This window comes from Monodelphis domestica, chromosome 3 (assembly GCF_027887165.1).
Source record: "Monodelphis domestica isolate mMonDom1 chromosome 3, mMonDom1.pri, whole genome shotgun sequence".
In the NCBI taxonomy this organism is placed as follows: Eukaryota; Metazoa; Chordata; class Mammalia; order Didelphimorphia; family Didelphidae; genus Monodelphis; species Monodelphis domestica.
The window spans coordinates 255,252,197-255,268,297 of NC_077229.1; the positions used below are offsets into that span (position 1 = coordinate 255,252,197).

At 39.1% G+C, this 16,101-nt stretch overlaps 1 protein-coding gene across 5 annotated transcripts in view; it reads left to right on the forward strand.

Annotated features, from left to right (window-relative positions):
* The first annotated feature begins 543 nt into the window (after positions 1 to 543).
* Positions 544 to 16,101, forward strand: part of PTPN2 (protein tyrosine phosphatase non-receptor type 2) — a 107,846-nt gene continuing 92,288 nt past the window's right edge. For 3 of the 5 annotated variants that reach the window (XM_007487741.3, XM_007487742.3, XM_007487740.3), the window contains exon 1: positions 544 to 983. In XM_007487741.3, coding sequence (XP_007487803.1) covers positions 915 to 983 — 69 coding nt within the window. In that variant the 5' untranslated portion in view covers positions 544 to 914. The remainder of the gene's footprint in view (positions 984 to 16,101) is intronic. The other 2 variants (XM_007487743.3, XM_007487744.3) reach the window with 1 other exon arrangement.

Genomic DNA, 16,101 nt, shown 5'->3' on the forward strand with positions numbered 1-16,101 from the left:
GCACTTTATCTGCTCAGTCACCAGCACCACCAACTACAAGGGTTAGAAAACAAATTTAAAAGCTAAAAAACAAATTAAAAAACAAAAACAAGTAGAAGTTGGCAATAAGGTGGGTTTAAGTTTGCAATTTGGGCACAGCAGGGTATAAAAGGATTTCTATGCTGTTACACACAACTGTGGATAATCGGAGCTAGCCTCCAAAACATGGAAGGGAAACTGGGAGCACTCTAAGACAAGTCGCAGAGGAGGCGCCAATTGCATGGGTAGAGGGTGTTTCCTCACCTGGAGGCTCCCCATGAAATGAAATCCCAGATTCTGCCCCCATCCTTAAAGACAAATACTTTCAGTTAAGACTAAGGAAAGAACAGTAGAATAGGACGAAAGAAGAGCTCCGACTAGTTACTTTCCCGAGTTTCTGCCCGTTGTTTCCCTCCACGCGGGAGCGCAGAGCCGACTGGACCTCCGCGTTCCTCCAGGGGGTGGGGCCTGTGAGCGCTCGCTCCTCCCTCCTCCCGCCCCCTTGGGATCCTGCGGTTCAGCAGGGTGGTCCCTAGTGGCCCCGCCCCCTTCCCACCTGGGTGCCGATTCCCTGAGGCGGGGACCACTCCCTCGACTCTCTGACTACGGTCGAATCGTAACACCCCCCCCCCCCCTTTTCCGCACCAACTCTGCGTGCTGACGTTCTACGCTCCAGGTACTTTCCCGGCCGCGAGCAGCTGGTGTTCGGCGTCGTCGCTGGGGGTTGGGGGGGGAGCGGGAAGGAGGAGAAAGCAGGGAAAGCGGAGCGCGCATGCGTTAGGCGGCCGCCGCCGGGGAGAGGAGTGCGGCTCCCACTCTGCTGTTATACAGCGAGGACGGGGCATGTGCCTCTCCGGCCGCGGCGGCTCTTCTCGCGCCAGGTCTCGCCCGCCACCATGTCCGATACCATCGAGCGGGAGTTTGAGGAGGTGGATGCTGAGAACCGGTGGCAGCCCATGTACTTGGTGAGTCTTAGGGGTTAATGTGGCGGCCGACGCCGCCTACTCTGAAGGGTCAGGGCTCGGGCTGTCCCTCTAGCCTCCCGTTCCCTCCCTCTTTTCTCCCCTCTCTAAGCGGAAGTGCCCGAACCGAGGCGCGCGGGCTGTCCGGGCACTGGTGTTCAGGTGCGCGCTCCGAGTGCGGGGTGGCGGCGGAGCGCGCCTGCGCCCAGGATTTCTTTTCTCTCTTAATAAATAAATAAATTTAAAGTAGTGCACTCTCTGATGCGCGCAGGCGTAGAGGTGGTTCGTAAGGTCGAAGAGGGCTCCTACAGCGGCCTCTTGTGGTGGGTTGAGACTCGCTTGCTTTGGTTGGGCCTGGCACTAAACCCCTGGGAGGTGCGTTAGGGAGGGGAGACTGTGGCATTGCCCGTGCCAGAGCTGCGCCGCATGCACATGGTCACAGAAGTTCAAACGATGTAGCTTCTCACCCTTGCTCCCCCGAAGTCTATTAAGTTACATCACCCGACACTGCCTCCTGGGTGGGAGCAGCGAAGAGAGGCCTGTGAAATCATCATTACTCCATAGCCTGGTCGTCCCTGGCAGAGTTATAGTAGTTCATGTAAAACATTTAAATAAGTCCAGAGATGAGGTTGGGTGGTTGTTTTTTGTTTTTATGTTGCATCCCATGTGGGTATCAGATAGGGGAGATGTGACCTCCATATAGCAGCTGAAGAGGTTATGAAAAACTAGGTTAATCGCAGTGCTTTCTTCACTTGTTACTGTGTCTACAGTCTGTCCAATTTCCAGAGAAACTACTTGACCCTCAGGCTGTAATCACGGTAGCCATTTCTAAAATGAGCTCTGGTCCAAATGGATTTGACTTCACTTCCGTTTATTTTGCATTTAACTATAATGTATTTAGGATAGTTATAGTTTTGCAGATTTGAAGTGATGGTAGATATTGCTGGAAGGAAGAAACTCACTTTATTTGAGTGAGTGAGGGAGGGTTTTTTTTTGTTCCCCAGTGAAATGAAGGAATGAATGAAGAATACATTCAGTAATTACTTACTGTGTGTGAGGTACTTTACTGAGTGCTGAGGTTACCAATTGAAAAGATCGTCCCTGCTCTCAATGAGCTCACATTCTGATGCGAGAAAAGACATGCATAGGAAGTTGAAGCTTTAAGTGAGATGGAAAGGTACCCTAGTTCTTAGGGTTCAGTGGCAAAGCAGATTATAATGCTTCATTTTTAAAGTCAAAGGCATATCAGCTTATGATATTGAAATATTTGATAGTGTCAAAGTCTATGGAAGAAAGAAGTCTCTTTTCTGAGTCTTTAGTGTAGCTGTGTCTGCAGTACCCACCAAAGCAGTTGACAGGCCACATCTGAGGGGGTTACTTATTAGGAAGTAACCTAGGGCCTGGGCTAGAAGCAGCACCTGTGATATGGGAGGTGTTTTTTAGGTATACTGTACATTTTGTGCAATTAATTTAAGTAATATAAGTAAATTATGCACTGTACTTTTTAACTCAAGTGAAATTGAAATTTTTTATACAAGTTGATTTTTTTTTTTAAACCCTTACCTTCCGTCTTGGAGTCAATACTGTGTATTGGCTCCAAGGCAGAAGAGTGGTAAGGGCTAGGCAATGGGGGTCAAGTGACTTGCCCAGGGTCACACAGCTGGGAAGTGTCTGAGGCCAGATTTGAACCTAGAACCTCTCCTTTCTAGGACTGGCTCTCAATCCACTGAGCCACCCAGCTGCCCCCTAAGTTGATATTTTTAACTGGACAAAGATTTATAAAGTACTTAACTATATGCAAGGCTCTGAGGAATACAAAGATAAGAAATAAAAGTCTCTGCCCTCAAGGAGCACACTGTGGGATGGAAAATAAGAGGTATACTCAAATCATACAAATTAGAAAATAATTAAATACATTGGGAAGGGTGAACAGTGATCAGGGGATTCTGTGTAGAGAGGAGGAATCTTTACAAAGACCTTAGTTTTAACTCCAGATATGGCTTATTAGACATGAAACAAGGGATTGTAAGGATGTTAAGCTATAAATGAGAATTCCAATTTTTCATTTTCTGTGTAACTAGTTGATTTTTCCTCATCCTTATTCTGTTAGAAGTAATGCATAATAGCTTATTTCTGCATGTCATGATTTTTACAAGTGTATTATGGTAGTAGTACAGCAGCTAGGTGGCATAGTTGAAAGAGTGCCAAGCCTGGAGTTAGACTACCTGAGTTCAAATTTAGCTTCATACACATGCTAGATGTGTGACCCTGGGCAAGTCAACCCTTTTTGCCTCAGTTTCCTCATCAGTAAAATAAGCTGGACAAAAAAATGGTAAGCCATTCTAGTAATTTGCCAAGAAAACTCCAAATGGGGTTACCAAGAGTTGGACTTGCCTGAAGATAGTAGTGATGGTTAGAAGTCAGAAGAAATGAATCCAGATCTCTCTGTTACTTGCTACCTATGTAACTTTTAAGCGAATTACTTTACCTATGGTCCTCATTTTTTCATCTGTAAAAGCGGGGATTAGACCAGATGACTTCTGAGGGTTCTTTAAATATTTTCACAGATATTTTAATATCTATGAGCCTAAGTGAAGGCAGTAGTACTCAGAAGGATGACTTGCTATTGGGTCACACTGCTAGTCAAGACCAGGGCTAGAATATGAACTTTAGAGGCCAATTCTTGTTGCTTTCTTTTTTCCACCATACCAAGTAGGGTTTTTTTAATGCTCTGATTCACATAGTGTAGGATTTGATTAGAATCAATGTCTTGACTTTTAAAAAAACTTCTTATGGTGAAATTTTTTAATCATTGAAAATCTTAAATATTAACTTGGGTAAATTCCAGTGAGAATTTTAGTATGGGGTCCTTGCCAATTGTGTCTTCAATTGCATTTGTTCAGCAGAGGCAACTGTTTTCCAATATATGCTCCTGACAGCATGCAAATTTGAGCTTTAACACATGAATTTATTTAAACTTAATGAGAAATAACTTGGTTAATAAAAATAGTAGATAGATACTCTTTAGGTAATTTTATGACTTTCCTCCTTGTTATATTGTGTGTTAATAGCCCCATGCAAAGAACATATATTATTAATGGCAAGAAGATGGGAAAGTAGCCTTAGAAGAATAAGAATAATTCCTTAGAAGGAAAAAAGTTTAGGGATGTAGAGTTCAGTCACACAACTCTTTGGAGTGGCAATTGAAAGGCCATTCAGGAAGGAGTTAGGAGACCTAGATTTTTGTTACAGCTTTTCTAATAGTGAACTAGTTAACTTGACAAATTTTTTTACAATTATTTTTTGTGCAATACATTATATTAGATACTGGTGGTACAAAGGTGAAATAAGATGTTTCTGTGCTAGCATTTAGAAGAAGATAAATATGTACATGAGTATAATTCAAGTTCTAATATAACTCATAAGAGAGGTCCATGATTACAGATTGTTATGAGAATTTTGATGATTGAGAAATGTCTTCTAGTTGGGAAGATAAGAGTATGGTTTATGGGAGAGTTGATACCTAAGCTGGAAAGTATTTTAACAGGTGGAAATTGGGGATAAGTGGGATACATTGTAGGAATGTAAAAGGTGATGAGTTTAAATTTTTTTTTAAACCCTCACCTTTTGTCTTGGAATCAATAACTGTGTATTGGTTCCAAGGCAGAAGAGTGGTAAGGGCTAGACAATGGGGGTTAAGTGACTTGCCCAGGGTCACACAACTGGGAAGTGTCTGAGGTCAGATTTGAGCCTAAGATCTCCTGTCTCTAGGCCTGGCTCTCAATCCACTGAGCTACCCAGCTGCCCCAAGTTTAGATTTTCTAAATCAATTTGTTCTTGAAATAGTTTTGGACTTCTTTTTAATTGATGGCACCTACATATATGGCTAGTCTGGGGAGTTAAGGATATTAAATACCTCCAGAATTAAAGCAGTTAGAAAAATTTTGAAGCTGGCCTACCATCATACTGAAAAAGTATATTATTTTCCAGACATAATTGCACATTTTTGAAGGAAATTGTCAGTGGTGTTGAAATTTCTTACATTAATATAATTGGATTATTGAGGTTATAAGGAGTACAGTTTTAAAGATACTAGACATGGGTTTTTAAGTTCTCTTTCATGCCTGATTTTATGACTTTGCTCTAAATCAGAGGTACTTAACCTTTTCTTTTGTGTCATGGACTCTTTTTTTCCTAGTAAACCTACTGGTCCCATTTCCCAGACAGATGTTTTTAAATAATTAAAGGAAATGATGAATTTCTATTAGACATGAATAAAAATTAAAATGTAATTAAAAAAACTATCCAAGTTTATTTATTCCTTCCATTTGTTGATCCCATTTCATTTCCTTTTTTTATCCTTCCTTTTCATGCTAGGCAACAGTAAAATGTTATTCTGACAAACAGTATTTCATTGGAAGTATCAATGCTAGTCTTTTGGGGGCATCACAGAGTACTTTGGAAGAATATTCATTCACTTCATTTCTAATCCTCAGACACAGCTAGCTGAACTATTAGGCTGGGGCATTAGAGGAGATGAGAATCCATATGAGGGTTTGTGAGACTGGACAAGGGAAGTGAGAAAAGGGAAATGGGAAAAAATCAGTGTCATGATGTATAGAAAAATGGGTAACTATATCTAAAATGTACCTAAAAAAACCTGTTCAATTATTAAGGCAAGCCAGCAACCATTAAGGGTTTACTTAATGCCAGGCATGGGGGATACACAGATCAACAACAGTATCTGCTCTGAAAGAGGTCATATTCTAATGGAGAAAACAACATGTAGATAATTCTGTACATATAAAATATATACAGTGTAAGTTGGAGGTAATTTCTGAGAGAAAGCTTTAGCATTGAGGGAGAACTGAGAGGTTTCTTGTAGAAGGTAGAATTTTAACTGAAACTGGAAGGAAGCTAGGGAAGTCAGGAGGTGGATATTAGGAAAGGGGAGTTTCCCGTTTAGGGGACAGCCAATGAAATTGCTGGGATCAGGACTAGGGTGTTTAATGTGCTAGGAACAGCAAGGAGGCTAGTGTCATTGGATTGAACAGCAAGTTAAGGATGTGTGAGTAGTATTAGAAGAAAGGAAAGGCAGTAAGGGCCAGATATTAAGGGCTTTATAGTAGATCCTAGAAGTAAAAGGGAGCAAGTGAAATTAATTGAATTGGGGGGGGGAGTGTGTACAATGAGTGTGAAAAAGAAACAGTCAGATTAGGTCTGGGCTTTAGAAGTATCATTTTGACAGCTGAGTGGAGAATGGTTTGTAGACGCTTGAGGTTAGGAAGACCAACTAGCAGACCATTGTTGTAATCAAAGTTATGAGGTGATCAGGGCCTACACCAGGGTGGTTTTGGTATTAGAGAAGATAGAATTGCTAGGACATGGCAACAGATTGAATCCGGGAGAAGGGATAGAGAGAATGAGGAATATAAAATGAGGTTGTGAGCCTGGGTGACCAGGAGGATTAGTGGGTTCTCTGTAGTAATGGGGATGTAAGGAAAAGGAGAGGATTTGTGGGGAAGAAAGATGAGTTCAGTTATATACATTTTTATTCAATAGAGAATCTTAGTATTTGTTCCTCTGGGTCCATAAAGATTTGTTGAATGAATGGGCAAATGGAATTGTAGCTAGAGGAGACAAGTTCTTCCTTCCTTGCCAAAAGCACGTTCTCCACACATTCTGACATTTAGAGATATTTTGATTTAATATATTGTATGTTTAAATATACCACTGTTGCCCTCTTTCTTCCCTCCACCCCCAGTTAAGTATTAATTTTCAGTTTAGGATCAATTATTTTCATAAGATTGCTTTCCTTCTATAAATAACTACTCATTGAGGTCAGTAGCACTGAAGGGATGGGAATTTTGATTGGGAGGCATAGTTTTGGAGTTCGGGTTGCCCTAGTCAGAGATTTGCTTTTGGCATGTTTTCTAGGTTACTGCGGTAGGGATCTTTTTTTGGAAGAGGATGGAGGTGCAGGTGACATTGTTTAGAGATATTCTGAAAGTGACTTTTCTATTAGATACTCCACTTATACTTCTGTAGTTCTGCTATGCCATTTAGCATCCCTGTTAGTCCTACCTTCCCAGCGGAATATCTTTTGCAGCTCTAGTAATAAAAATGATAGCTGACATTCATATAATGTTTTAGGATTTGCAGCATATTTTGTATACATTAACTTGTTTCATTCCAAAAGCAAATATTTGTTAAATGACTACTATGTGCCAGGTTCTATGCTAGCAACTGTTATAAAGAATGAAACAATTCTCACCAATAAGCTTATATCTAATGAAAGAGAAAAATACACATAAAAATGTGCATGTCATAAATTTAAAGTTAACTACAAATGTATACAGAGTAGTTAAATGCAAGGTAGTTTGGGAAAGAGGGCATTTGGTGACACATAGGATGTAAATTTTATCAAATCTCAGAAATAAGTTTCCAAATCACATTCATTACTTCTAGATTTATTTGCTGAAAATAGTCAGACTTTGAATTTTTGACATGGGTCTGGGAAGACATGAGCTTGAATTCTGCCTCTGGCACCATGACCAGGACAAGTTACTTAAGTAATAAAAAGCCCAATTTTTCTCATCTGTAAAAAGAAGCTAGTGATAACTATTTTCCCTGTCTCGCAACATTGTGAGTCTCAAATGAGATAAGATATGTAAAATTGTTTGCAAACTTTAAAGTACTATATAAATGTCAGCTGACATTGTTGGTCAGCCATGTTCAACTCTTCGTAACATCTTTTTTCTTGGCAAAGTAAATTACTTTTACTGCCATAGTAAATTATTATTATTGGAAGGTGAACTTCCAGAAACATTGATTATGTGTCTATGCAAGACTCACTGCTCAGAATGTTAGAATAAAAGATTAAATTTTAAAATGGTCCCTGTCCCTTGAGATTAGCATTTTGCCAAGCTTGATCCCTGATGTTAGAGTCCATCTATGGACTTGTAGTTCTCTTCCTTTTGACTACAGGAAAGTAAGGAAGGGAAGACATTTCTACTTATTGCAGAAGTTACTTTAAGGCCTGAATAATGAAGTCATGCATGACCAACAAGTCAAAGAGTTGGGAAATTTGTAGACAGTTGTTCTAGGTGAAGAGAGTAGAAATTAGCAGAGTATAACCATCTAGGAGAGGTGTCAGAGGTACTTCTATTCTTCTAGTCTCCCAAGTTTTTAACCTAACCATTATCATTGAATCTTCATTCTATCTCTCCCTATATTTCTAATCACCTGCCAGATTTTGACATTTGTACCATTATAGTATGTTTCTTTATAACTTTTTCTTATTTGGCCATCACCTTCTCATTGACATCATCCTTTAGGTTTTATCACCTAATTCCTGGACTATCGTAGTAGCCTACTGATTGGTCTACCTGCTTCTAGTCTCTGCCTCAGTCCATCCTGCACTTGACCATCAAATCTATCTTCTTAAAGTGCAGACCTGGACCTTTTCCGACCCTCCTATTAATTGAACTGTGGTGGCTCCCAGGCACCTCCAGGATCAAATACAAAATTTTCTGTCCTTGAGAGCCCTTTATAACCTTCCCTCCCTTTCCAATCTTCTTATACCCCTCCACATATTTGCATTCCAGTGACACTGGCCTCTTTGCTGTTCTTGAAAAGACACTTCGTATCCTGACACTGAGTATTTTTACTGACTGTACTCCATGCTTGGAGCTCTTTCTTCATCTCTGCCTCTTAGCTTCCCTGACTTTAAATCCCAGCTAAATCCTACTTTTGACAGGAAACCTTTCCTGATCCCTTTTAAAAACTCTAGTGCCTTTCCTCAGTTGATTATTTGCAATTTACCTTTTATATAGTTTGTATATAATTTCCAGCTTATTGTCTCCCTTATTAGAATGTGAACTCCTTTAGGGCAGGAACTATAGTTTGCCCTTTTCTCTATCCCCAATGCTTAACACAGTGCCCAGCACATAGTAGGTGCTTAATAAGTTTATTGACTGATTAAGAAGAGTGCCTAGATCAGAGCTTTTGGGATATACCCATAGCTAGAGAGTACAATATAATTGTTGTTGGTCCAGCAAAGGAAAACAGCCATAAAGTACAAGGGAAACAAGAAAGAATAATATCATAAATACTCAAAAGAACAGAATGCAGCAAGAAGCATCAGGTGCTGCAGAGAAGTCAAGAAGAGGATTGAAAACAGATCATCAGATTTGACAAATCAAAGATCATCAGTAAGTTTGGAGAAAACAATTTCCCTTGAATAACCAGATTGCAAGAGTAAAGAAATGAGTAAGCAGAGTGAAGTCAGTGTATAAATTTTTTTTCTAGCCAGGTTTCTTTCATTAAAATTTTTTTTGAGCTAACTTTACATTTATCCCCATTAAATTTCATATTGTTAATTTCCAAGTCTAACATTTCATCTTGTTGCTTTTCTGGATCCTAATACTCATCTAATATATGCTTCTTCCTCCCAGTCATGTGATAACCTGGAAATATAACTATTGTCTTTGTCTTTGTCCAGGCTGTAGATAAAAATTTTGGAATAGAACAGGGCCAATGACAACTTGTCGGTTCTATACTTGTTGAAATCTTTATTGAATTGATTTAAGGTAAGCAAAGTCTGATTTTTCCAGATGAGGAAATTGAGGTTCAAGTAAAGTGATTTGTCTAAGGTCACACAGCTACTAATTGATTAGTGCTTTTTTTTAAACCCTTACCTTCTATGTTGGAATCAATACTGTGTATCGGTTCCAAGGCAGAAGAGTGGTAAGGACTAGGCAATGGGGGTTAAGTGACTTGTCCAGGGTCACATAGTTGGGAAGTGTCTGAGGTCAGATTTGAACCTAAGACCTCCTGTCTCTAGGCCTGGCTCTCAATCCATTGAGCTACCCAGATGCCCCCATGATTAGTGCTTTTTTTGAGACCAGTTATAGGGATATTTTCATTGACATAGATGAGAGTAAGGAGTAGCACGGAATAATGGATAGAGATCTCACTTGGAATTAGAAAGAACTAGGTTCAAACCTCATTTTGGACAGTTACTATCTAGCATGTCACTTAACCTCTTTGTTTTTCAGATTCCTCATACCTTAAGTTAGGGTATTGGACTTGATGGTCTCTATCATTCCTTTTAGTTCAAAATATAGGTCATATGGGCTTTCTATAGCTGGAAGAGACCTTAGAGGGACTCTAATCCAGTCCTTCAATTTACAGGTAATGAAACTAGGAAACATTAAATTATTTGCCCAAAGCCACGTAGATAGTGACAGAGGGAGTGTGTAAATACAGGTCCCTTATTCTATGTCCACTATTTTTCCCTCTGTATTATGCTACCTGTTACCATACACCACATGTACCTTAAGATTTATGGTGTCCTTAAAAGTTTTTTGATCTATGAGCTTAATAAATGTTGGATTCGTTAAAGTAGGCAGGTAGGTAGGTAGTGAGAATGTATATGAATGTGACTATAAGAGGGGAAATTATGAAACTGGCCATAAATTAAAAAGAGTGGTTCTAGCCAGTTCCTTTGAGGATGCCAAAAAGTGAGAGGGAAAATTATGAGACTGACTGTAAATTAATAATTTTATTAAATCAAAAGTGGTAGGAGAAAAAGATGGAAAAATAGGAGTGAGATATATAGGTTACTTTCCTTGTTGTTCCATTTATTTTGCTATTCTGTGGTTGTCATTAGGACCCCCGTAGCCATGCTATACAGAGAAGTCCAGCCAGCAATAAACATAGAAGAGAAGGAAGTGAAATCCACTGTTTCCTCAGTTTATCAAACTTTTTCTCCACCCACTAACTCTCACACATCTCATCTTGGGAGCCAACTATCATTCTATTTTGCCTGGGCCACTCAGGGAGGTAGTCAAGGGGACAGTGCAGGGGACATCCGCCCTGCCTCCTGCCTCCTGTCTTGTCATCTCTTGGCTCTATTGGTGCCTTTTTCCTGCTGCCATTCTATCCTTCTGACCCAATCCACTCAATGATTTCCTTCACACAATCCTCACCTCTTGAGTCAAGTTCGGGCTCACGCCAGGTATGTAGGTAATTGATGGGAGATGACATCACCTGCATGATCCCAGAAAGGGAGGAAGGCAGATTTCCTTTGCACATGACCATGTTTATTCAGGCAATCTCTAAAGATATTTATTTGAATAAAGACAGAAACAAATTGATAGATGACTCAATGTTAAGAGCCAAGGACATGAATAAATAAGTAAAATATTTTAAAATTGCACTATGTACAATTTGGTGCTGTGATCTTTTCTGATAGGATTAGGCCTTCAGAGACTTTTCAAAGAAGGAAATTATGGTCAGGGAGTTAATACAAATAATCCTTGAATAGAAGACTAGTTGATACTATTAAATTGAAAAATGATTTTCTCCTAGGGACAATGTTGCTACAACAGAGAGTTTAATATTGGGGCCTGATCAACGTTTAGTGGATATAATTATAAATATATTTGATCAACTCTAAATTATAGTATTGCCTCATATAAAACTGAAGAATATGTAAATTGACTATGGCAGCACTATAACCAGTTACCAAAAAAGTCAAATATTATGAGTCAGTAAAATTAACAGAATATGCTATAGTAGTGTAACATATGATATATTAAGTTTTTATTTTAATTCCTGCTTAATTTTTCTTGCAATCCATCAAGTTTAAAGAAATACGAATGAGGTAAGCACTAAAGGGCAATTAGGTGGAAAGCTTTTTTTCCCCAATAAGGTTTCCCATATTCTATACTTAATATATCTGTATGGTAGAAAGAACTCTGGACTAGTAGTAGTCAGAAGACCCCTGAAGCCCAGCTTGGAAACCTAGTGGGTTTGTGAGTGGGCACTAGTTCTGTGATTCTGAGTCATTATTAAATGGGATTTGTAAAAATTTGTATTGTAAATCGGTATTGTAAATTTGTAAAAAATGGGTTTCATGAAATGGAATAATGACACTTGTACTACCTACCTGAAATATTATGAAATAATATAAGAAAAGACTTCATACATACTGTAAAGTATCATACCAAAAGTAAGTTGATGTTATCAGAAGTATGGAATTCCTCTGGAGAGTTTTAGGTATCTTTGAAGGTAGATTGACCATATGATAATTTTTTTTTTTTAAGAAATTGTTTAATCAGTCAACAAGCATTTATTAAATATTTTCTGAGTGCCAGGCACTGTGCTAGGTCCTGGAAATACAAAGATTGAAAAAATAAACACTATTTATTTTTAGTGAGCTACCAGAGGAGAAATGTATATTATAAGAGTATGCAAAATAAATCTAAATGATTTGGGGATAAGGGGACACTAGTAGCTGAGGGGATTAGGAAAACATAGCAATGAAACTTGAGCTGAGTTTTATTTTTCAAGGAGATGTGAAGAGGGAGTATCTTCCAGGCATGGGGGATAGTTTGTTATAGAGACAGAAAATGGAGATGAAATGTCATGTGTGATGGACAGCAAAAAGACTGTTTTGGCTCATTTTGTTCAAGTACTTGAAGGAAAGTAGTGTGAAGCAACTAGATGGCACAGTGGATAGAGAGCTGGAGCTGGAGTTATTCAGACATACTAGATGAGGGACCCTGGACAAGTCTAATAACTTCTAATTTTTGTTTACTGCAGTTTTCTCATCTGTAAAATGGAGATTATAGTAGCATCTATCTTCTACAGTGATTTTTAAAAATATGGAATGCTGGAAGTGATTCCAGGTGCTCAGCCTTTACAGACCAGGCTAAAACCCTAGGGTTCTCATAAGTCAGGTTCATTTCCTGTCTTGTGCCTTCCCAAATTTTAAATGGCAGTGTTTGAGAAGGACACATGAAGGTGGTGGTTCTCTCCATAGTTATGAAGGTAAATAAGGGATCGAATGGCTCCTTCCACTGAGTCCATCTGGATCAGAGCCATCTTCTGGTCCTTTTGGAAGATCTTGAATCCTTTGACCATTCCTCCATTAGCATCTATCTTCCAAGGTTGCTGTGAATGTTAAAATGAGATATTCATAGAGAGCATTGCAAATGTTAAAAAGGTTTGTATAATAAGCTTGGAAAGATAGGTAGATAGAGGGATATCTACTTTTCTGAATTTTTAGAGGTTTTTTTTCTATAGTCACAATAAGTATTAGAGATCGAAGTTTTTTTTCTTGTTGAATCAAAACAATTCAATTTAGTATCTATTTATTGTGCCAGCCACTGTGCTGCCGAGTGTTGGGCATAATAATAAAAAAAAAGGAATATACTCTGCTCTTGGGAAGCTTAGACTTCTTGTGAGGTGGTGGGATACTTACTTGATTAAAGTTAGATTTGGCTACAGCTGTGGCTTTGGTTATAACATGACACCTAGGTTTTGTAAGTTCCTTACATACAATAAAAGATGATAACACAGTATTGTGCATATAACTAATGAGACAACTAGCTGGCATGGTGGATAGAATGCTGGAATCAGGAAGTTCTAAGTTAAAATGCTACCTCAGACATTTATTAGTTGTCTATTAGCACATGGAGTGTTCAGAAAGGACTAGGAACTCTGAGCTCTTTTCAGGATGCTCATCTACCTTTGTGTCCATCTTTTACCTAGCCAGGTTGAGAGTAACTGATGGGCCTCAGACCCATTAGTGAGTTAGGGGATGTCTACCCCAAGCACATGAAGATTTTCTACACTTACCCCAGGGGGCAGATGAGAACAGTTTGTTCCAATAACCATGAAGGTGGCAGAAGCAGGCACTGTGGAATGCTTAGAGCTGGTCATATGTGGAAAGTGCCAAGGTCATCTGTACACTGCATTTTAGGCCACAGCCAGTCATTCTGACCTTCAGCTTGCCAGTGGACTTTGATGACTGTGAGAAAGAGAATGAGGCTGATGATTTTATATAACTCTATCTCACTTAACTCAAATTCACAGGCAAGTCAAAATATCACTTTGTATGGGGAGCTAGGTAGCTCAGTGGATAGACAGTGAGGCCTGGACACGAGAGGTATTTGACCTCAGACTCTTCTAGCTGTATGATCCTGGGGAAGACACTTAAACCCCAATTGCCTTGCCCTTACTGCTCCCCTGCCTTGGAACTGATACTTAGTATTGAGTCTAAGACAAGGTAAATATTAAGATATCAACCTGTTATGTCATTGGTTCTCTTCAAAAAGGACAAACAACAAACTTGTGTGACTTCGGATAAATCACCTCTTCTGGAAAATAGAGGCAATAATGGCCCTTTCAATCCTAGGGTTGATGTGAAGAGCTTTGCAATCCTTAAAAAACCATATGAATAACTTTGTTATTATTCAGTTGTATCCCACTCTTCATCATCCCTTTTGAGGTTTTCTTGGCAAAGATACTAGAGTTGTTTGCCATTTCCTTCTCTAGCTGATTTAACAGATGAGAAAACTGCAAATAGAATTAAATGACTTGTCAAAGGTCACACAGCTAGTAAGTGGCCAGGGCCATATTTGAACTCAGATTTTCCTAATTCCAGGAGGTGTTCTATTCACCATGCCACCATGCTGCCCCATATAAATAATTAGTACTGAATAAATACTTGCTTATTTGTTGAAGCATCCTTCTCTGAATCCCTGTTTCCCTAACCTAGTGAAGTGATTTAATCTAGAAGGAAATCTGAAACTCTTTTCCCTTTTCTTGTTTTTGGGTCAAGAATGAGCATTAAGCAGTTTAATCCTTATCTGTTTTAACTAGGTGCTCAAGTAAGAGGCAGTTTCCCATCAAAGATTTTCATTCTTCTTCCTCTTCCTATTCTACTGTCTTTGCTTATTCATTATTTGACATTTTCTTGCTCAAATCTCAATTCAGTACAACTATTACTTCTTAATTTTATAATCCTTTCATTCTTCCTACTTGATTCCCATTCATATGACTACCAAAAAAGGAAAGGAGGGAGTGTAGGGTTTGATCCCCTGAGCTAATCTTTTTTTTTTCCCCCTGTGGGTTTATCTCTCTGACCAGTTTTTATTCTGATTGTATGTCTGAGGTTTCTTTTAGTTACTCAAAAAGCATTAAGATTTACTTTATGACTTATTGCCCCAAGATAGGGTCAGTAATAGTTTACATTCAAATAATGTAAATTTTGAGATACTTTGCCTACAACAATTCCAAGTTAGTTAATACAAGGATTATGTTCATTTTAGAGATGAGGAAACTGAGACTCTTATTTCTCTTAAGTTAAGCAATTTATCCAAAATTATTAAGTGGAAAAACTGGGACTTTAGTCAAAATGCCAGAATCTATGGTAGGTGAAAGGGACACTTAATATACAAATGAGATATCTCCTTGTCTCAAGCAGCTCAAACTACAAAGAGTTGTGGCCAGGGAAAGGGGCCTTGGTCTATGTCAGTAATGGCGAAACTTTTAGTGACTGTGCCATGTGTCCTCTACATACACAGCTGAGTGAGGAAGTACTCCTTTTGGGCTGCTGGGCAGAGTGGTGGGTAAAGTGAGGAATGTCCTCAGCTCAGTGGAAAGGGGAAAGGGAGCAGCTCCGCCCAAATCCCTCTGCCTTTCTAATAACTAACTGGCAAGCAACAGCATGCATGCCCACAGAGAGGGCTTTGTGTGCCCTCTTTAGCATGTGTGCCATAGGTCCACCACCATGAGTCTAGGAAATACAGGGTTTGTGAGAGGAGCTACAGAGCAAAAAAAATCGTCAAAATCATTCCAGTAGCATTGAAAATATTTTATTATTGTCTTTGAACAAAAAGTGAAAAGGGCAAGATTGTATGGACATAATGGCAGAGCTTGTTCTGACTAGGTCCTAGTGGATGACAAGATGGGATAAGCATGGTTGTAGACTTGAGATTGATTATAAATAAAATGCTAAGGCAAATATTGACTCAGTGACTCTATCATATGGGCAGTTCTGTTCCAAGGCTGCCAAAACTGAATGGATTAACTTTCCTAGTATGTAGGGGTGACAAGGCAAGAGTCTCTGGAGGCCCAAAACTTGAACCTAAATTTTCTGACTTTTAAAGCCAAGGGTCCTTTTCAAAATCCACTAGGTTGCTTAATCTCATGTCCCATTGGGTGTTTAATCACTAGTAGGCAATCAATAAGAATTTATTATAAGGGTATGCAAAATGTCTGAATATGTCACAGGATTAATAAGTTTTTTTTTCAAAGAGAAACAGGT